We start from the raw sequence: 22,985 nt of genomic DNA, 5'->3' as shown, positions 1-22,985 counted from the left end.
TCAGGCTTCTTCTCACTGAAGAAGGTCATACATTTTGCCCCAAGTAAATAATGCAGAGTGTATTTGTAAGGCTTTAGAGACGATCCCGAGGAATCCAGTGAGCACACTCAGTGCTACCTTGCTAAAAGCAGTCTGTAATCAGGTGTAATACACTTCAGCTAAACTTGGATTGATGAGTTGTCTAGACTTCTTTAAGAGCAGTAGAAGACACTATTCAGGTGTCATATACCCTACTGTAATATTGGTGCTTTAAACAGGTCAGATGAATTGTGCACTGTAAGTCTTCAGTTTCTTTCCATTGAGTAGAAAAGATAGTCTATGCTCTTGACTCCAACATAGAAATCTAATATTAAACAAAGTGAATCTTCCTCCTAGCCAAGTCAGTAAACTGATGAAAAACAGTATTTCACGGCCTAGCCAGAGCAACTTATTCACTAAGGGATCCAAAACAAAATACAAAACAGGGAGATTTAAAGAATTAAGTTGAATCAACCCCCCTCCACCACGATGCCAAGACTAATGTAGTGTTGATTAGGAAATAAAGGCAAGACCTTTTCCAGTTACAAGCTGAGACAGGGAAAACTACCATCCGGGGGGCTCTCCCTAATGCCCCTCCACAGGAAATCAGTGTAAGAGAAGCTCCATTTTCCATTGCTTTGTTCTTAGCACCCTCCTTGTCCTAACTTGTAATTTTTACACACCTAAACAGAAGAAAGACCTTTGGCTAGACAAGCTAGCACTGTAAGCATGTACAGAGTGGCTGGGATTCTCTGGTGTTGCAGAAGCTGTGCTCTGACCTCTCTTCCTTTGCTTCTGAAGGATGCTCTTTGTCAGGGAGACTTTTTGTTTGTTTGCTGCCAATACCTTCAGATAGCTTGTGAATATGGAAAACTCAGTTCTCTTGGGTCTTCACAGATAAGGATGTTATCTGATCATTTTCTCCCTCGCTTCCCTAAGTGCACAGCTGACAAGATCCAGCAGGCTGTTTTTCCCTGAGACAGAATATTCTCTAGTTCAGGTTATGGCACAGTAACCCACAGTAATATTCTAAGGCTCAACACACTATTTGATTTACACAGAGTGTGCACAAATAGGCTGTAGGTCTGTACTACCAGTTCTGTATGCAGGGCAAATCTTTAAGCATTGGAATAAACACCACAGCATTCAATTTCAACAGCACATCAACATGATAAAAAGATACTAATGGAAAGAATGTGGCAAGTACAAAGTGCACAAAAACAAGCAGCTCCAAATCAACAGCTTAAACAAACCACATAGATGTCTTTGAGCTGAAGTCTCAAAACTAGGGGTTTTGTTTGTCTGGGGCTTTTTTGCTATTCTTTTCTCAGAACTCTCTCTTGCCTAGCTAGGAAAGAAAGATAAAATTGACAAAGTCAGAGGCAGCTTCTGACTGCAACCCAATGTCCTCAGCAAGAGAACAGCTTCTAACGCCGGAACTCCTATCTTTCCTGAAAGCAACTCCTTCTCTCCATGTCTTTGTATTGTTATTTAAAAAATAAAAGTCATTTATGGCTGGCATGTATCTGTTTTATAAGAGTGCTAGGTAATGCAGTTTTAAGTTTTAAATATCCAAACACAGCTTATGCAAGGGAAAATAATCAGTCCTGCCAGTGTAATTCATTGTGTTCCAGTTTCATTTTCTCTTTCTTTTGTTTACCACAATGTATTCTCTTTGCCAAGGTAAAATGGCATGATTTAGTTAAGATCCATTGAATAGGTAGTAAATAAAAGGTGGCAATCAAAATTAACTTGCATCCTATATTTCTGCCAGAAGAAATGTAAAAATTGTCATCACAAAGGAATAAACCCAGGTTGTGCTGCATTGCTAAAATTCTCTTTTTTCCCTTTATAAACTTCCCCTTTTCTTTCTTTGACAACCAGTAACAAACTGATGTATTATCATGTCTGCAAAGTATGTGAAAGAGATGGACTTTGTTTGAAAAACTTGTCATTATGTGTTCATAACTCAAGACTTTTAGTTTTGTTTGTTTGGATTTGGGTAGGATGGGGAGAGTGTTAGGCATGGTTTGTATTTGAAAAATCTATCAAGTGAGAGCTGAAATATCTAGAGGAACTATCTACTGAAGAGAGAAACTTAATAACTTGTAGGGGAAAAAAGGATGTCTAGAAAATTTTCAAGTAATAGAAACCTTATAAAAGCAGTCAGGAGTAAAGAATAGGATGGAATTTTGATTAATGTTATGTGTATATAAAGGATATATACTCATTCCACTTCCCAGTGTTATAACGTGGGGGTTTTTTTCTTGAAGGGATAACCTAATTATTTTTGAAATATGAGGAACATGGGAAATTCCAGATAATTAGAAAAGGAGAAATAGATTATTATAGTTTCCAAGAAAAGAAAAGAAAAGTGATTCTGCCAATCTCTGTACAATATATCTGACATAAATATCTCATTATACAGTATAAATATTAACAACCAAAGCAATTATTAAAAAATTTGGAGAGAATAAATCTTTGGATGTGGAGAAGAAAAAGATGCCTTTATAAATAACATAATATAGCGAAGAAACAGACTGCATTTTGCGTTTCTTTTACAGGAGTTCAAAAATATAGTATAAGTCTATAAGGTTCGCCTTTATATGAAACACACTTTGCACTGAGGCTGCTTCATAGGGACATACAGAATTAATTCAGATTGGTGTAGAGATGAGCATGAGGTGCAGTGTGCTTGACAGATTTGAAACAATGAATAAGTATATATGGCAGTGAACCAAAACTTTAGAGTACCTGCCCATGATACTAGTGTCAGTTTCTTAAATATCCTAATTGGTATCAAGCAACATAGCATTAAATGCCTATACCTGCACACAGTAAGTTAAGGGAGAAAATAAAATCAGTAATTTTGGAAGAACTGCAAGCACTTTTAATCTCTCTGGGTTAATATGGCACATTTGCTGTCAGAAAGAATCCTGGAAAGCGGTAACACTGAAAGTGACCTTACAGCAAACTGACCAGGCATCATAGTTTTATAACAATATTTTTATATATGTCAATGAAAGCCAGAAACTTTTCTGCTGGTGAAACATTCTGATTTTCTACTTCAATAATTAAAAATTCACTTCCTGTACAAAAAGGTATGGGGGCATGTATAGCATGCTTTAACATGTCTATGGAAAAAGGAAAATGCATGACATAGTGACATAAAAGGTATGTAACAGGGATAAAAGAGCAAAACTAAGAACTAAGAAATAAAAGTGGAAAAGACTCAGAAAAAAAACAGAAAAAAATTTATATTGATGCACATATGGGTCAGCCACTGGCCCCATGTAGAGCTCAGTACAACTTTTGAAGGAGAATCAGGGCCATGAAATCCACTGGATCAGAATACCCTTGCATAAGAAGTGGCCATTTGAGATATTTTAATTTAGACTGAATAAAAAGCAAAATAAATTTCTCAGATAAAGATATCAATTTGTAATGGGTGATAGATAAATTACTTGGAAGTATTGATTTTTTTCTTTACTAAATTTTATGGTTTTGCATTAGGTTTTGTTATCCTTAATCTTTTCTAGACATCTGAATTTCAGTTTCTGGAGAGTAGGAATAACAAAGATATGTATGACTTAATCCTAGAATATTTATTCATATACTTCATGTAATTAAGCAGGGGCTTCCTCATCTCAGACAATGTGTCAGCAGAATAATAAATGGAATATAAATTATAGTTCAGCTCTTGGGATTAGTGGATTCAGCTATGCAAATAAAAAATGAATTCACAACATCTGCTAATGATTTGCATTACAATACTTTTGCATCATCTTACTTAAAGTTGACATTCCCATTCCATCTTGATAAAGCAGTATAAAAAAATATTTATTCAAGAAATTGGTAAAAATGACACATTAACTCAGAAATATGCTAGCATCAAACAGATAAGCCACCCTATTACATGAACACTTGCCTCCAACTCTGTAAATGTTTACATTTATGTCTCTATAGGTAGGTCTTCTCCACACCTAACTGCCCCTTCATGCTTGGGCACTCCACAAACATACACACAGAGCAGTAAAATGCTTCAAAGTAAGCAGAATATATGGACTGTAGAACAAATTTGACTTTCTTTATCAACCTGCCAATTTGAATCTGTATAATACAGAGGTGATGCAGGACTGCTGTGTAATGAAGCTAGTTTCCCTTCTCCACAAACATAACTATAAAATAGGGTGTCAAAATTAAAAGTCCTCCTGCAAAACCAGAAGGTCTGAAATGACAGAAAATTAAAGCATACCAGCAGGTCAGCTTTGAGTAGGTCTAGGTACTAAGTCACCCCTCGAGGGGCATAGGACGAGGTTGTGACTGCTGGTCTACAGATCTGCTGGCACAGTGATGGGCATGATATTACAAGGGGGTAGAATTATGAGAAGACTTTGAAACGGTATTCAGAGAAGGCTGTGCTTAGGCCCCAGCTCTTGTCCCAGTGTTTGGAAGCTGGGATCACATGGTTGAAATAACTGTAAACAAGTTGTGTAAAGCAAAGTGACTTATGACTTTTCCTGAAAAATACACAAGGCCTTTTCAGGGATGTGATACTGAGTTGAAACACCAAAGTGGACTTACACACACTTTCCCATTTGCTGTCCTGGTGAGATTGCTACTTCAATGGCTCATTGTTTGCCAAGAAATCTGTTCCCAGATCATTTGGAAATGTACTGCGATAGACACATATTGCAGAAGCAGAAAGCAAAACCATAGTCAAACAAAAAGTTTTGCATTAGAGGGAAATAGGAATGAATTTGATGTTCCACCTACATGATGCTTTATTTCTTCCTTGCTTTTGTTTCTCCTCTTCTGCACAATCTTGACTGACTCAGCCGAAGAACAATGGAAATGCACAAAATCCTTCCCGCAACGCTCACTGGTAGTTCAGACAAGGTGCATTGGGATTATGGGGAAGGTTTTTAGGACCTTCTTAAACCATACAGGCAAAATAGCTTCTCCGGAAGACCATCTCTACCTCTGCTTTCTTCTGTGGGAGCTTCCCTTTTGTTCTCTGAACCCTGTGAGTAGTATCAGTCTGGGTAACAGGGATTCTCCTGCTCTGAACTGTATAATGGTTAGACAAACTGTACACAAGCAACACTTTTAAAGATAGGCTAAGGCTGTTGCCTTGGCATACAGCATCAATACTGGACCAGATTCTGCTCTCATTTACTGTGCAGTACAGCAGGAGTAATTCTGCTAAAACTAATGATGTTAAATTAATGCCACATGGGTCTAAGCAAAAAAGCAAAGTAAGATCCAGTGATTAAGATACATAAAAGGATTTTACATGCACGCTTGCATAGGATTTTGTGTTTGCTCTCAGATGTCACCAGTATTAACTGCCTACCATTATTCAGTCTGACTAGGAAATCTAGCTTTAGAAAGTCTCATTCCAGGTTCTTCTGCTGGAGATTAAATCATTGTAAAGAGTATCAAGATGTGGATAAGGAGAAAAAGGGTGCCATGAATGTATGAGTTGAGTGGAAAGAATTTAACAGCTGCAGAGCCACAGAAAGAAAAAACAGCAGGAGTGTCACAGTTGCTTTTGAGTGTTGGGCAGCTGGACTGCATTTATACAAGTCTTATGAGCAGGGGAAAAAAAGCAGTCAAGAGCAACTAAAATTTTTCTAGGCACTGAAAGCACATAGTTATATTTAATTAATCAATGAATACAAAGGAATTATTTTAAAACTATACAGTAAAATTAATCCATGTGACAATTTGCACCTTAATTAGATAATTCAGAGTTCCTGCATAGTACCATTAGCATAAGCTAATGTGTTGCATACTTACTTCTTTAATATGTTTATTTTAAAGATATGCTGTTTGTATCAACTTAAGAGGTATATTATTTTAACAGGCATTGCCTTAGAAGGGTTTCAATGTATAAGGATTAGTGAAGATATTAGTGATTGATAATATTTTCTTCTAACAGGTTTATTTCTATGGCAGGCAGTTGACTGAACTTCTTATTACCATATATAAATCTACATCCATTATCTTTGTCATTATGTGATGCCAACAAATTTTGAAGTACTCAATAACTATTTTCATTGAAACATCAAGGTTCTGAAATAATTTAGTGTTACTAGCTTAGCCGTTGGTTATAGGCACACAGAACTCAGTCAGCTTGTGAGATACAGGCCAAGAACTTTCAATATTCTTATTTGCACACAAATATAATTTTATTTATTTTTACAGTCCAGGTTTTTAGATGGAATCCAGTAGTGTGGTAGGTTTTTTAATACTCTGTGGGAACATTTCTCCATGTTTAGAAACAGTATAAGCTTTTAAATTTGTGAATGTGAAATATGCATAGATATTGTAAGGATATCATAGAGTAACAGGCTTGTTTAGTAATTTAATAAATTTTAACCCTGAGGGATAAGAAATGTCAGATGCTAGTGGAAACTGAATGTCACTTCAGAGGTATCAAGGGTCGCACTTAACTCTGGAAATGAAATAAAATTTTTAAAATTTCACAGGTCCTTCCTTAAGTTAAAATAAAGAAAACCACTGGAACTGCTGAAACAGCTTAGCCAGCATTATGTTTGAGTGTGCCCAATAGATTTATCATTGTCTAAGAAAATGAACATAGCTAGGGAAAAAAAAAGGCAGAAGCAAAAAAGAGACAGAAAAATACCTTGCATACCAGTACCTTGAGACTCTCTTTGAAACAGCTTAAAAGCCAGGACATTCTCTATGGCAGAGAACAATAAACTCCCTTGTAAGAAGCTCCACTAAGTTTTATACATACAATACTAAATGTAATATAAATAATGCTGGAAGATTATTTAGATTGCACACCAAACATTGGGAATTTAGGAAGTGCCAGACTTAAAACCGATCATGCCACTTTTATTTCCCTGTATCTGTCTACTTTATTATCTACATACAAACCCCAACTCAAGGGAGGACCCCTTTGCATGTTGATCCTGCAGAACTCTTAAGTACATTACAGACATGAATAATTAACTGAATTCTGTGGAATAATACAATAGTTTACACCAATTTGTAATTGCTTCAGCAAATTATAGTTGTATTATAAAACTCAGAAGATGCCCAGCAAACTATGCTGATACTTGTCTTTGCCTTCTAAATATAGAATAAAGCTAGATGTCTGACCTACCACTGAAAAGTCCAGTCAAAACAGAAACTTTGTTTTCTCTTATATGCATTTGTGCACTGTCAGTAAGTCCCAGAAACACCAGCAACTTTATCATTCTCACAGTCCAACTCCATGGCATGTAACATAAAGATCGATATTTTGCATACTACTTATTCTGTGAGCTAGAGAACCGATGACACCATGGTATATCTTCAAAAGCTGCTTCTGTTTCAACTCCAGTATGTTGCTCTCTTAAGTTTTTGGTTACAAACCATTAATTCTGTCCTTTGCCATAGATGGGAGCTAGAGTGAGACTGTGAAACACCTTCAAAAACGGATAATTGTAAAAAAAGTCAGTTGAATCATATCCTAAAAGTGACCATTTTTCTCTATACACTATAAATTAAGTCAAGGCTAATTAGGGAGTCACCATAGACATCTGAAGTTATCTAGTACATTTCTGGTCTTTCAAGTATTAAAGAGAAACTAATGGGGAAAATGGAGAAAACAAACCAAACAGCTCTAAAGAAACAACTCCAAAGGGAGTAAAACAGAATAGTCTACTTACACTTAAGAGTACGTGTAACATATAGAGCTATTTAGTTTATTCATAATATGAATAGGTCAGATATTATCACTCCACTATCACATTGTACAAATACATTTCACATGGCCTATAGCCTCTAAACCAGTCCCAAACTCCTACTTACATCTATCTAGGCAACTCCCCGGGTGATGTACATACAACAATACACGTGGCTCGCCAGGGAGAATGCCAGTGCACTCTGGGTTCTGGTCACCTCTTACAGTATAATCAATCCCCTATTAGCAAGCTTTCACAAGAGATTAATAATTTAGAATAATTCTGAGACTGCTGTGAATTAACCCAAACTGGGCCCCGCTATCAGAAAGGATGACAGAGGGAAAAAAATACAAAAAACTGGAGGCAGAAGGAAGAAGGGATGCTTGGAAGTGATGGTGTTTGTCTTCCCAAGTAACCATTACATCTGAAGGAGCCCTGCTTTCCTGGAGATGGGTAAACACTCGCCTGCTTATCGGAAGTAGCGAATGAATTCTTTATTTTTCACTCCTTGCATGCACATCTTTTGCTTTCCCTATTAAACTGTCCTTATCTCAACCCACAGGCTTTCTAACTTTTGTCCTTCCAATTCTCTCCACCATGACACTTGGGAGGAATAAGCAAGTGATTGTGTGGGGCTGAGCTACCCACTGGGGTTAACCCATGACACTTCTTTATAGAATGTGATGGTTGCCAAAGACATAGTGGTTTTAAACTTTGTGGATGACCTTCATTCTTCACAGGATATTATTCATTATCACGTTTATGAATTTGGGTTTAAGGTGCCCTCAAAACTGAGGACTTCAAAATATTTCATTTAGTCACTTTTTCTTGCATTCTAAAAGAAAAACAAGCAAAAGTGATTACCCTCAATCAGAAATATCACTTCCAACTCTAGGTCTGAACCAACACAATGGCGAGATTGCCTTTTGGTATAAATTGATATCATTACATCTACTTTAATGGAATATTGCTTTTTAATACCAGTCAGATTACAACTTGCTCTCCTTGCAAGGATTTCAGGTATCATGGCACTTATCAATGCAGTACTCTATCAGAAGGCTGATGATATTATTGCATAGCAGACAATAAAGCTAAAAGGGCCAGTGCGATGACCTATCACTTTGCAATCTACTTAGTACATCATTCTCACTAATGCCCTAACCTGCTCATGAAGCTCTGAAATGTATTGCTGCACTTTCTTAATTCACAAATTATATGTTATAAAATATTGTAACTTCCCTGCTTGCAAGAGGAAAAAAGGGAGAAAGGAAAAACAGAGAGAAAAAAAATGAACACCAAAAAGTTTCTGGACAAAGGTTGTTCAGATATGCAATGGTGAGTCCCGTACAAGATTCACAAACACAAACACAGCAGTGCAATACAGCATCAGCTAATAGTACTGATCTAAAGATAACAATAGTTATTAATAACGGCTTTATGCCAGTTGCAGAAGGACAGATCTTATTTGACAAAGCAATGATAATAGCATGAACATAAACTTTCCTGAGAAAAAAGGTATCTCTTCTGAATGATCTCTAAACAAAGTCAATTGTCTGGACGAGTTAGGAACAATTCAGTGCTCTGAAGCTGTTTCTGATTTAAAGTCCACTACTAGAGCATTTCAGTATCAATACACACTGCCCTAAGTAGAACTGCAGATTTCAGAATGTACAGTTAAGTGTAACCTCTAAGAATTTAATCTAAGAAGAACTTCATACTGAAATCAGAGGGAAACCTGTAATTAGAACAGGCTTCAAATATACTCACTGCTGTGATTACCACAAGAATCCATTATCACTGTTCCATATCTTTCTTCCCAGTATTTCATCCAAAAAGGGATGTTTTCCCATCTTTTCAAGTTACTTTAAAACAAAAATTCATTAAAACATTAAAAACCCAGAGATTCTTTATTTTTAACTGACTCCATACAGCTTAAGTGTTGTAATTTAGATATTTTAACATAGTCTGTTCATATAGGAGAATAAGGTTAGCCAATGAAAAAGAGGGAGAAGAAAGAGAAGAGGGGAAGAAGGGGAAGAGGAAGAAGAAAGAAGAAGACAAAAGAAGAAGAAGAAAGAAGAAGGAAGAGAAAGGTGAGAGTTGCGGTCTGATACTGTGCCTCCAAACTTGCACTTGACATTGTCTAACCAGTTAACACAAAAAAACTACTTATAATCTTAAAAATTGTGTCTGCATATGAATAGCTAAAACTAAAGGTTAGATTGATGCTATTTAAGCCATTTTTAAAGAGAACTGGAAATGGCAAATCATAACATTCTAGTGACTTATTGCTTCTTGCAACAACACTGTAAGAGATGTCTCTACGTACAGCTTTTGTGTTCTCCCTCACAATATGAAATTTTCTCTGCTGTTCCTTGAGTACAACACAAGACAGAATGGGAGCTCCATGATGGAAAACACAAGACTGGGTTGAAAGAGTTAAACCCAGAAAAGACAGTCTAGAAACCTGAGAGACAGTAACGAAATTCCAAGAAACACTCAATAAGTGCAGAAATAAAGATAGGGAATAGCACACTAGCAGATAATTGTTTGGGCTTTCTGAACAACATTTTTTTTTCTCATCAAAATCCTGCAATTCTCATCAGCTAAGTGGAAGGCTCAATTTGCTTATCAGCTCACATAATCCACAGAGGTTGTCCTGAGGTCCAGCAGCCCTGAAGGTTTGCCGCAAATTGGCAGGGAAGGCTAACACAGTTTTCTTATTTCAGGACCTGTGCAACTGGACCTTGCAGTCTCCACTGCTAAGCAGTATCCCAGACACAAGAAATATGTGTGATGTATGAACTTCAGTCTCTAATGCAGTAGTTCATAAATTCTTCCTTGGCCAAGGAAACTAAAACACAAGCAGAGCAAAGCACTGGGTACAGCTCAGCAATTTGGTGAACCACATTAAAGAAGAGAGAGGAAAAATTAATTTTAATTTCTAATCTAATTTACAAAACACTAATGGTAGAGGAGTGTTTGTAGAGGAGGATAGTTTGTAGAGGAGGATGGTACCAAAATAAAATTGTTCAGTATGAGTGAAACAGAGCATCTTACTGCCTCATTTTCACCTGAACATGCCTGAACAGCTGTATTCTTGTATTCACTGAGCAAGAAATATAAGCTCACCTCATTACTCTAGATGGGTCCTTGATCACTATCATTATTTTTAAAAATTTATATTCCAAATGGCTTTTACATGTCTTCCTTGAGCACCAAGTGAGGTGAATGACACGAAAGTCAGCCAGGATCCATTTTATTAATTGATGCAAAGAGATTAGGTTCTAGATATTAAGCTTGTACAACCAGGCTCTGTCTCTGCCCCAGGGAGTTTCTGAGCCCTATTATTCTACACTAGTAATAGAGCACACACTGATATTTACTTTTTTGCTGTTGCACTGAATAGCAAAAACATAACAATTCACTATGTTGCTACTAAAGTTCTTTTTGGTATTTTTTGTGAAATTATCCTATTCTCATTTTAAACAAAATGTCAAAATGTTAAATGCTGGAAATAAACAGCTATCTGGAGACAATTCCTAATTCCATGGTTATTTTACTGTTTTCTTTATTCCAGTTTTTCTGGATATCTGAGGATACTTTACCTATACGTATAATTTGGGATGCAAAATGAAAACTTTGAACTCTTCACAAAATTGTTCCTGCTGTTGCTTTGACTTAAAAGCAAAGCTAGAATTAAAAAATCTAGCCCACTAAGAACGATTCTGAAGATGTTAATGCAAAATATATGGGCAAAATTTTCTAGGAGTCTAAGATGCATGTTACTCAAGCCTTTCTATTTTAAAGATAAAGTAAAAACTGATTTCTGTCTCTCTACTCGAAGAGCTTTAGAAATTGAGCCAACACTGCAGGGATATTCAGCAGAAACACTGCAGCTGGAGTTGGCAAATCCATTGAAATCCCATATATCATTTAATAATTATATTGGTGCTGCCTGTTTTTACAGCATTTAATAGCATCTGACCTTATTAATTCCAATTTTTATTATGTATACTTTGACAGTAACTGTCACAGCTCCCACTTAGGAACCAGAATTTCTACAAGATTTCTCTTCTGATCGATGAACTTTGGTGATTGAAAGGTTCACCTACAGCTGTCAGCTTTCACTTTGATAATACAGAAGCAGAACCAGTAAATCCAAAAGGGACAGCAGTAGAAATAATGATAAAACTTTGTAGCCCAGGAAGAAGTGCTCCTGCAAAACATGACCTTTTCTTAGCTGCTATCTTTCTCTAGCCATCGTAAGAGTTCAAATGTGACTCATATGCTAAAGACCAGTTATATTAATCTCTAATTAGATATTAATAGAAATCTATTCAAATTCATCTAATTAAGATACTGTCTGTATTACTGATAAAACATCCAGGTTTTCTGATATTCTATATCTTCACCACAAAGGCCCCTAATTCAAACATTCTATCTTTTTATTAGCTAGCAAAAAACCCAGCTTTTTTTTTTTTTTTTTTTTTAACCTTGGACCACATTACCTATATGATAAGGAAGACCCTAAAAGTAAATAAATGAAAACTACAGGGAAGGCAGAGGAGGGTAGCAATTCACTGTCTTTTGGGAATCCAAGTTGGGATCCAGGCCACAAATTCTCTTTGATTTTGCACAGTGCTTTCAGACCTACCATTAATACCCTTACTTCTCAAGCCAGGTGAGCCCTGGAGAACTGCATAGTACATTCAGCTGTAGAAAAACAAGATTTCCTTGCATCACTACTATAAAACACTTTGCAGCTGAGCCGAGCCAAGGTGCAAACTACACGGCTCCATTGACTGAAACAGCCCATCAGGACTCCAAGACACAAACTGAAGGTGAAAAGCTTACAGTTATGTGTAAAACTTAAAGACATCCATCTGGAGACACATTTTTCTACATAGGTCTTATCGTTCCTGGACTGATAGTTCACAGTGTCACACATCAACTATATCAGGATAGCAGGATATCTTTTGTTTTACATCTGTAGGCCTATTTTCCTCTCTTTGGGGCCACGCTGTCAAATTGGTAGTTAACATGACTCCAATGGGGAGGAAACTCTTTTCTTCAAAAGAGAAAACTGCACGAAAATCAAGAGTCCTCACTAGCATCTAGGATTTGCAAACAATGACACAGCAGAGCATGAAAGAATAAAGCAAAAATTACTTGTATTTCCATTCCTTAAAAAACATTCAAGAAAAAATTAAGCTACAGGCAAATTTAATTATTCTCATTAAGAGATGGAAATCCTCCACTTTTTCTTTCTTCCTCTGTGTTTCACTGTTGTCAGCTACAAAGGTTTTTCTCCCCAGAGTAATAGGGATTAATTCCTTTGCCCCTTGGGGCAAGCCATAGAAAGACTAAACTTTTTCAGCCCACTAAGAGCACTTAGTAAGACCATTCACTTGTTTACAGCTTCCTACAGTGAATAAAGAAGATTTCCTTCATCTTCCCTTATATTTTGTTCCTTGATTTTTCTCCCCCTCTCCCGCCTCAGTGTAATCAGTATAATATTAAACAAATACACTTATTACCTACTAAAATTAAAAAAAAAAAAAAAAGAAAAAAGACAATAAAAGAGTATCATCTTCATTCACTGCAATAGAGCTGTATTGTATCCCTGGACTTCTGAATATAAAGGCTCCTTCCAGATGTGAAAATACCACAAAAAGTAGAGGTCCTGTCAGTTGGTATATATTTCTGTACTCGAAGGTAATCAGCAAGTCTTCATCACCTTTCAGATCCTACTTCTGCTCATGATCCTGCCTTGATTACGAGGTTTTAACTAAGCTTCTAACTTTCCATCTCTATCTAGAGCAATACTTTCCTGTTTGCTTGTTTTCTTCCTTTCTTTTTGATTCCAGGACAGCTCAGAATGGAGTCTGTTCACACACACACCAGTATCATTGTGGCCTGTTGTGACCACTGCTTGTAATAATTGACATGTTACATGTTACATTTTACCTGTTTGTATGGTATTTGTATTGGTCTGGGACTGAAGGACCCTAAGTACGATCTAAGTTGATGCCATTTTTTCTCCCTTCAGCAACTTGAAGAATAATAACCAGTACCTCAGGGAGATAGGTTTATACTCTTGTGCAGCGTCCTGACTGTTTTGCAAGAAGCAGCTCTTGCAAAGCCATTGCACTCCAGCTCGGTGCCTATGCTCAGTCTTCCTGAATGCATACCAATGCAACCATTGCTGCCCACATAGGGGCTGGAAACCACAAACCATTCTGAACCATGCAAAAGAAGTAAAAGAGCCATGATGCAAGAAAAACAATTGCAGAAATAGAGAAGATACCATTTTTCCCACTAGAACACTAGAAATACCAGTTTGACACCAAAGGAAACAAAAAACTGAAATGTGAGAAAGTCTACTAACTTCAGCCCTATAAGCATATATGGAAATATGACAAAATCACTTCTCATTCCAGTCAATGAATAGCAGGACAAAACCAGAGGTAGGCTGAACAGCCAACAAAGCAAAGCCAGTTTACAAGGATATCACCAAAACTAATTATCCAGTTTCCAAACCCATTCTGTCCAGTCACTGAGGAAATATAGAAATGTAGTAAAAGTGACAGTTTTTTAGAAGACTTTTTGAAAAGGTAGTATATAATCTCGGAATTCAGTAATTCGTTACGCTTTTTTACCTATAGTTTATTGGCTAAAAAAGTACAGTATTAAGAAATGATAGTACTTTTGAACTGCAATCTAATACTACCATTTCTGCTAAAAACTTTGTACTTTTTAGCCAATAACAGAACAAATAGCCACACGCTTACACTATTTGAAATGAAAAGAATTATCCAAATACACTGAATGTGAATATGAAGGTTAATTTGTCATGGTGAGTAAAGTGAAGAATTTACTGTTCAAAGATAAACTTTGGCCTCTGTGACAGGAATGGCTACTGTAAACAGCTTTGCAATGCTGATGGTTTCTTTCAGTATCGCTAGGCCAAGAGCTCTGTGTTCCTATTTGTACAGAAATCTAAAAATCAGTAGTGTCAAGAGAGGTACGCAGAGTGGTTATTGATAACTTCTGAGTAGGTTCACAATATATGCACAGAGAATATAATAAAATGAATTTCATTTTCAGTGCCACCATGCTAGCCCCACCATTGTTTCATTTTATGTATAATAATACAATTATTAGGACCTGGACCAAACAGGTAAAAAGACAGGGGCTCAGCTGCAAAGTACCTATAAAGAAAATTTATTGTGGAGGAAAAGGGGTAAAGCTGGACAGTATCAGAACTAGAACATTTTAAAATAATACCATAAATGTTGCTGGCATCATATTGTTAAATTTTGTTGCTATTCTTGTTTTACTATCGTTACTCCAAATAAATATTTATTGTGAGACACCAGATGTCTTCTAGACTTTTAGGTAAAAATTTGTCTTTGGGACTTACTTGAAGGAGTGGAGGAAAACGACTGAAATTACATTTGAATCTTCAGACATTTTTTTTAATTATATTTTTAAGTAAAGTTTCTCAAAAAAAGACAACATGCCTATATGTTAGAGTGAACATGCATGGTGTCATCCTCTGGCACTGAAGCCAAGGGAATAAAATGACCTTTGAGATATGGTTACTCTCCTTTATCCTTCAAAAGAGAGCAGCTACCTTTACCCTGACCACCACAAATGGTCCCAGGCCTGTGCTAACTTTAAGCCCGTATCTGGGAAAGTGAGAAAACCTGGGTGGCAAGAACCAAATCCCTGCCAGGAACCATTGTAAGGATTTAACAGTAGAAAAGATTGTGGTTTTGTGCTCGTGTAATAGTCCCTTGAAGTGTTCAATTCAGTAATATAGAAATGCCCATATAAAGATTGCCTCTGCCACTTCTGAATATGAAAGCAACCTACTTTTTCGAATCTCCCATTATATGCAACTTCTCCTCAACCAGCCTGCACTTCTGGATTCATGCTGCAGGCAATGTGGGATGACACAGAGGGCTTACTTTTGAACCATGTGGAATTATAAACTCCTATACTCCTGCACTTTTGAAATATTTACAGAATTGCTAGAGAATATTATTCTGCCCAAGCAGTAATTTAACATCCACAACTTTTTCAAGAAGGCAGTTCAGATGTGTGTAAGCAGCTGACAATCCCATGTTGGTTTACAGAAGTAAAATAATACATAGGTCAGATCATGACTACTCAATGTATCAGTCAAGGAGTAGAACATGCAGAGAGGAAGAAAGTGTGTTGAGTGCATGAGACTGCTAACCGAACATCTCTTGTACAAGACGGCACTCTCTCTTTGCTGAAGTATTTGAGAAGATGAGTGAGCCAAAACCCCAAAACTGAACCGGTGATGGGGGAAAAGAGTTGGCCTTCAGCCAGAAGCAGTGACACACATCTTTTTGTCTTTTCACATTAATTCAAAATTTCACTCATTTCTAACAACAATAAAAATGGAGTTGTGGTATGAGCATTAACAACTCATCATCACCATGCAGAAACAAACCCTAGCATATGAAACACAAATACTGAACCCATGTCACCTACACTGATAAATTTGAAAAATTACACTATTTCTCCTTCTGCTATTTAATTACCTGGAGACAACATGCAATATTTTGTATTTTATAAATTGTATAAATAGGATAAATTATAAAAACTTAACTATTTTATGAAGTTATATTTTTTAAATTGATACATTTTGCTGATGATCTTGTTAAATATATTTCCACAAAGTTCATGGTTTCTCCAATTAAAAAATAATAAGCCTACACCCCTTCCTGGCAGACACGATTTTTCTCTGAAGAAAGTCTGAAAGACTCATCAGCAAAACACTGCAAGAACTACAGAACATGATGTGGCTTTGTACTGTATGTAATAAAAAGTTTTTATGCAACTTAAAAGAATTTACCTTGACAAGAAGTCTGTGAAAGAGAGACGTATTGGATATCCATGTCGTATGATTTTGACCATGTCTAGAACGCCAATATACTGCAGTTGAGCAGACACGTAAAAATTGTCAAAAGTATCTGGCAACTTGGAGTTATTAGGCTTTATACAATGAACAGAATGTGGCGTGCAGTTCTGCAGTTTTCCAATAATATCTGTGAGTGATTTCTGTGGGGGAAAAAATCAGTTATCAATTATTATTGTGAAGCAAGGTCAATTGCTCAACAAGTATGTTCTTCCTAACTTTTTAACTTTTTCTCAAAAAGCTTGACGTGGCCATGCAAGTGGCTTTCTCAAGCACACAATTTTTCTTTCTTCCATTGCAATCTGTAAAGACTAATCCTGCCTTTAATTTTTTTTTTTTTTTTGCTGTTGCTGTTATTGTAAATTTCTGTCCAGAAGATGTTCACTAACCCTGAGCTGTATTGCCACAGTGGTTGGGCCCCCTCGGTCCAGTCTTTGAAGAAATGAGGATGTTCCTTTCTTTTTCAAAAGCTGTGGGGAAGAAAAGCACAAACACAATACCTTTAGCTCAAGATGGGCAGTAAATCTTCATTTTCACTGTTACACAATTTACTAAAAAAGGCAAACATTTATACAAACAGTATGTCATAGACAATGTTTTGAGTTTCAGAAAGAATTGGGAAAGTGGGTAAATATCAGAGCCATGACTAGCAAGAAAGTTTTAATTTCAAAAGCAGATGTATACCATTGGGAAGTTAAAAGACCTTTTCCAAATAACTGGGCAAAGCAATGTGATCTGGAACTCTATAGCAGAAGCAGGACTCGTGAAGTTAAGTATCCCATACAGTCTGCCTATAAGTAGCATAATTCTGTAACTCTCTGAAAAGGTTTCTTATGTTTTTGGCAGATGTTTAACTGAGTAAATCTAAACACAGATAATTTTAAAAAATCTTGAAGGCAAAACAACAATATGAATTTTAATATTAAAAACACCTTCCTTTTTCTTCCTGCACACAGGAATGCAGTTAACCTTTTTTTCTTTTCTTTTTTAGCCCATTTTCACGCATTATAGACATAAATTGTCAATAACTTTGTATCTCATTAGAACTGATGTCATCCTTTACATCAGAGTTAGTTAGGAGTGGGAAACAAATCTATTTTTTAATGTTCTTCCTATCTTTGAGATTAAAATGGCCTCATCCTAAAAGTGGTCCCAGAAATTAGGTGGTTTTGTTAAACTTTCTGCAGGAAGGCTGGCAAAATTATTGAATTCCATTATTTGGTCAAACTCTTAGATTCAAACCTCTGTATCAATGACAGCTTTTTTACCTCTGATTTTTCCATTGCCGTTCTCCAGTCCACTTACCCCATAAAACTCCCTTGCTATCAAGTCAGCATGTTCTGGCCTACTTGTGTCTTTTTCCAGTTGCATCAGAAAAGTGTACACTTCCTCAGCTTGGCCCCCTCAAGCCAAACTCCATTAAACACATTGCAGTGCAAGCAATTCTCTACTCACTATACTAAACTTTGGAGCTCTTTATTATTTCAAATCTTACTTACTAGGATGCAATAAGCTTTTAAGGGCAAATTCATCCCCAAATTCAAAACAGTAAAGTAAAAGAGATCGGCTTGCTTCAGGTGTTCTCATAAAAAGAACCACTAGCATGCCTATTGACACTTCTCAGTTCCAGTCTACAAAATGATTGAGGAATATAACCAAAATAGAGTTTCCTCCCCTTAACAGATAATGCTCTCAGTCCTTTCCTCTCAACAGATTAAGTCACTAGTTCAAGACCATTTCCTGAGTTAGTGCAAGAGCCAGGAACAACGCTTTGGATGCTCAAGTTCCTGCCTGCTCTCCTGTGTTAAATACTTCCTCCCATGGGAAAGAAGTGTTTGGTTCACAATGAGGGAAAGAGAAGAAAGGAAACAAGGCAAAGGCAAAGTATGAATTTAATTCAAACTCTCCAAACTTGTACATCTTCAGCTATGGGCTACGGAACACGACTATATCACTGAAGCTGCACTTCTCTACTAACCTCTAATATACAGCTTTATGTTGAAAAATCTTGTACCTCTAATTCACAGAAAAAAATACACATATATAACTTTGTAATCTCTGTTAGGAAGGTAAAACCTCCGCCTAAAAAATCTCTTTCCCAGCAGAATATTTTAAAGCTTCTATATCTAGAAGACATACCAAAAGCTTTGCAATAGATGAGTTCTTCAACTAAGACAATAAAGCAATGTGTTCATAAAAAGAAACAATGTAAAGTCAATGGAAAGAAAAGCCTTCCGTTAATGACGTGCGTTCACATGACTAGACTTCTGCTGTATGAACCCTGAAACCCACTGATTCTTCCAAAGGAAGCAAGAGGAAGGCAACAGGACCAAACTATTTACTTAGAAAAGATTACAGAAAAACAAGGGAGCAAGAGAGAGAGTTGTGAAAGTATCAGTGAAGATATAGTCTACTTTACTTGAAAAGGGGACACAGTCTTCGTAAGTCACAGAGACCTGAGCTGACATTCCCAAATTCCTATGACCCCTTATATGCTCTAAAATACTAGTCAGCTATTAGATCTGTTCATGTCTCTCCTAGGATGGATGCACACCTCTCTTGGACCCTACTACAAGTAGAGTTGTGAGTTCACAGAGGTAGACCATACTTACCTGTGACAGAATGCTCAAAATAAGGAAAAAGTCATTTATGGAAAGGTAAACTGGTAGATACATGGCCATACACAGAGAAATCTATAATTATACAACCTAGCAAACAGCTAGAACTGCAGATGACAAGCTGAAAAGGGAGGGGAGTCACAAGAAACTCTTATCTGACCTCTAAAAGTGTCTACTTGTCTTTCCTGGATATGGTGGAGTCCAGATGACTACCCATACACAGCAACCATCCATTTTGCATTTCTCACTGCTTACAGTATGATGCATGTTACAACTCAAATTTCAGATATAAAAGGAATGCTAGTCTCTGGTGAATAATTCTTGTCTTAATATCCCTCTTTCTCCCCCTCCCCATTCCTTTTTTTTTTTTTTTTCTCTTTTCCTTTTTATTGCCTTTACCCTCAGGATAAACTTCAAGAAATATTCAGTGATTATGATTTTCCAGCATGCAGTCATTTTGATTCTAAGCTGAAAAGAAAATGTCCCTTACATTGCATTTCCAATTACAATAACATCAAAATAACAAACCCAACATTATTCCAGCCCATGACAGTGGATTTTCAAGGCTATACTGGAAATAGGAAGAAATTACTTGGGACACTAAAGTTATAGATGTGAGCTTGATCCATGAAAGAATCTAGAGTACTTACCCACTTCCAGTTCCTGCATCAGGTACCTAGTCCAAAATAGCAAGTGCCTCTTTTTTGCCACTGGAACAACTTAGATACCTAAAGTTCTGCTTCCATCCCACAGGGAAGCACAGTACCTTCCTCAAATTAGGCCAGCTTAGTATCTACAGACTAAGTTCTGTCTCACCTGCACCGCTCTTCTCAAAGCCTACCTTTGAGAAGCCAAGCCATCCTTGTTTCTATGGCCAGATGAAGGATGAAGTTCTTCCCACCCTCCACCTAATACCTAAAAGTTTAGAGCATTCTCACTGAATCTGGAATTTCTGACTTAATTTATCACACTTCCCAAAGTAATTTGAATATGTTTTCTATCTCTCAAAAGAGTAACTTCAGGTTAAAAGCTATTCTAGACTTGTCAAAAACCTCATCGTTCCAGAGATCCCAGCTGTGTGGTGTTTCCCCCTGGCTTGATTAGGCTTCTAACTTAGATGTGCTTTTCATACTTCCTTCCATGTATGGGACTAGGATCTTTTTCACAGCCTTAGGAAGCTTCCTCTAGGAAGCTGTTACTATAGTGGAAAGGCACCTAAAGGCACCTTGTGATGCCTCAGCTGTTTGCTAAATATAGCCTTAAACCAACACTATTCATTTCAACTTAATTTTTTCCACTGAGATTACTGACAAGAACAGTAGACAGGAATTATGCTGCTATCAGCAGGGGGGCTATAGGGAAAGTCCCATTGCTGTTCTGTGGATGTACTTGCATAAAGCCTCCCACAATGACACATGAGAGCGGGCTCCTTAATCCCATGACAGAATCAATTTTATGCAGCTGTAAGCCAAAAATAGAGTTGTAAGATTCAAGAAGCCTGGTGAGGCAGCTGATGTATTGTGAGAACTGGTTGCTTCTTTTCCAGAAGAAGGAGGAATTCCAACACTCTGACAAGAATGGACTCAGGAAATCATGTTACTTCTCCTCAAAAGAGAGATGTTCTGTGTGACATGAACAATTAATTTTCTGATAGCCTCCCAAGTTTCTCTCCTTCTTTTGTTTTTAGTGGTTTTTTTCTTTTCTTTTCTTTTTTTTTTTGTTTTTGTTTTGTTTTGTTTTGTTTTTTAACTTCTTTGGCTGACATAGCTAGCAGAAAAAGAGACAGGTTCAGAAATGGGGAGAGTTTGATTTGATTTCAAATTAACTGGGAAAATTTACATGCATGTGACCATTTAAAATAACAATGTTTGCCAAAATGTACGAGGCTGATCTTCACACCAAACCACACAAACTATCTTTTGCAAACCAGAAATCTTCTCGGGTTAACACAATAAAGACATTGGGGTTTAATTTTTGTGCTTCCTATGTCTTAATTTACTTAACTATTCATCATAAACTCAGCCAAGGAGACAAAATAAAGAAATGTTCCTATAGAGCAAAAAGTCAATAATATTCCATCCACTGCTAAGCCCTGGAACCAAAAAATCATGGACTGAATCTGGCTTGAAGGGACCTCATCATCTTGCCCAACCTTCTTCTCAGAGAGTCCAAGAAAGAGATTCCTGAGCCAGTATTATTAATGTTAGTAAATTATAACCTGTTAGCTCTCATTATTGCTTTAGTGTTTAAATTCAGTACTAAATTATTTTAATAGTTTAATGACTACAGGGAATGTACAAGCTCTACAAGGAGCTTTCAGAAATGACAAAGTGACTGAGAAAAATCTTAAAGGAGCAAAGAGCAGAAAGAGTCCTAAATTCTTACCTTGCTGAGCTCAACACATTTCTTTGCTTCTCCACTTGCACAGGCTACTGATGATTTTTTACTGAGAAAAGATGCTTTGCAGCCTTTAATTTTAAGGGCATGATATGGAGGAACAAGTGATCCAGTTTGTGTCAGCTTGGACTGGAATAACTGATTGACAACTACATTTTCACTGGCTGGGAAAAAAAGAAGAAATTAATTCATGAAGATGAAATACAAGTTAGAAAATTAAATGTATTTGGAAGTAAAAATACATACAATAGGAGATCGAATTAAATAAGTAAACTGAAAGCAAGTGGACAAACCAATAAACTATTAAGTTAGTTATTAAAGAGCATTCAATAGCTAAGGATCTGTTTTCAAACATATTCAGGTCCTGTGATGAACAAAACAGGGCAGAAAACATAACCTTTTGGACTGTGATCTGTCTAAACTTAATTGCTTATGTGATAATCACCTCTGATTTTTATTCCATTACAGATTCCAAATTTATCCATCTATCGAAGCAATACAAGAAATGCATATTGCACAACATTTACCTAACATGTAGCATTTACAAATGATCACGCACTTGACAGAAATAAATTACAGACACTCACTGCACCAAAAAAAGAGTTCTATAAAACACAATATGGGAAGGGATAAGAAAAAACAAAAGGCAAAGCGAAGGACAGAAGTGTAGCAAGCTGGGTTCACATTTCTCTACATCAAAACCACACTTACAAACATTTACAGAAAAAAATGCCATACATACGTTTGATGCAGTGGTGATAATTAGTACAAAAGAAATACACTTCCAAGAGGTGTTTTTAAAATTTAAGACAGATAGGATACTTTATATTAATTTCAGTTAAATTTTCCCTTATGAGATAATGGTCATGGGCTTTTTAAGATGAACATGGTAATTACATGCTGCTTGTACTTCCACAGCACCAATAACCATTAAAAACCTGTTGTGTGATATATCCTTAACCATTCTTAATTTGTACTACTGTATTTTAAGAACTAGCAAACTGGCATTATGATCATACTCCTCATGCATAAAACAAACAAAACCCCAGAAAGATGAATGGGATAAACATCATAAATAACATCATTAAGTTTAGCACAGCAGGTAGAAATCCTCTGTTTGCTCTTTATTAGCTGTCTAAAGGTATATTACTAGATGCTTAAATGCAATAGATTTGTTTCCCTTTTTATGTGCAGATTACTATTCCTTACTTAAAAGGAAATATAAAATTATGAGGAAGACACTAAAGCTGATATTTGAAACAATTTCAGCACAATCAGTGGACATAGTAAACCTCC

The 22,985-nt window shown here is 36.5% G+C and overlaps 1 protein-coding gene across 3 annotated transcripts in view; it reads right to left on the bottom strand.

Annotated features, from left to right (window-relative positions):
* MYO16 (myosin XVI) overlaps nt 1-22,985 on the bottom strand; it is a 412,228-nt gene that overhangs the window by 71,539 nt on the left and 317,704 nt on the right. For all 3 annotated transcript variants that reach the window (XM_056328855.1, XM_056328853.1, XM_056328854.1), the window contains 3 exons: nt 21,678-21,853; nt 17,064-17,144; nt 16,612-16,817 (listed from right to left, as the gene is read on the bottom strand). In XM_056328855.1, the coding sequence (XP_056184830.1) occupies nt 16,612-16,817; nt 17,064-17,144; nt 21,678-21,853 (463 nt within the window). The remainder of the gene's footprint in view (nt 1-16,611; nt 16,818-17,063; nt 17,145-21,677; nt 21,854-22,985) is intronic.

The sequence above is a fragment of the Falco biarmicus genome, chromosome 2 (genome assembly GCF_023638135.1).
Source record: "Falco biarmicus isolate bFalBia1 chromosome 2, bFalBia1.pri, whole genome shotgun sequence".
NCBI classification, from domain to species: Eukaryota; Metazoa; Chordata; class Aves; order Falconiformes; family Falconidae; genus Falco; species Falco biarmicus.
Note: the sequence above shows the minus strand (reverse complement) of the source record. Positions and strands in the feature narration are given on the sequence as shown.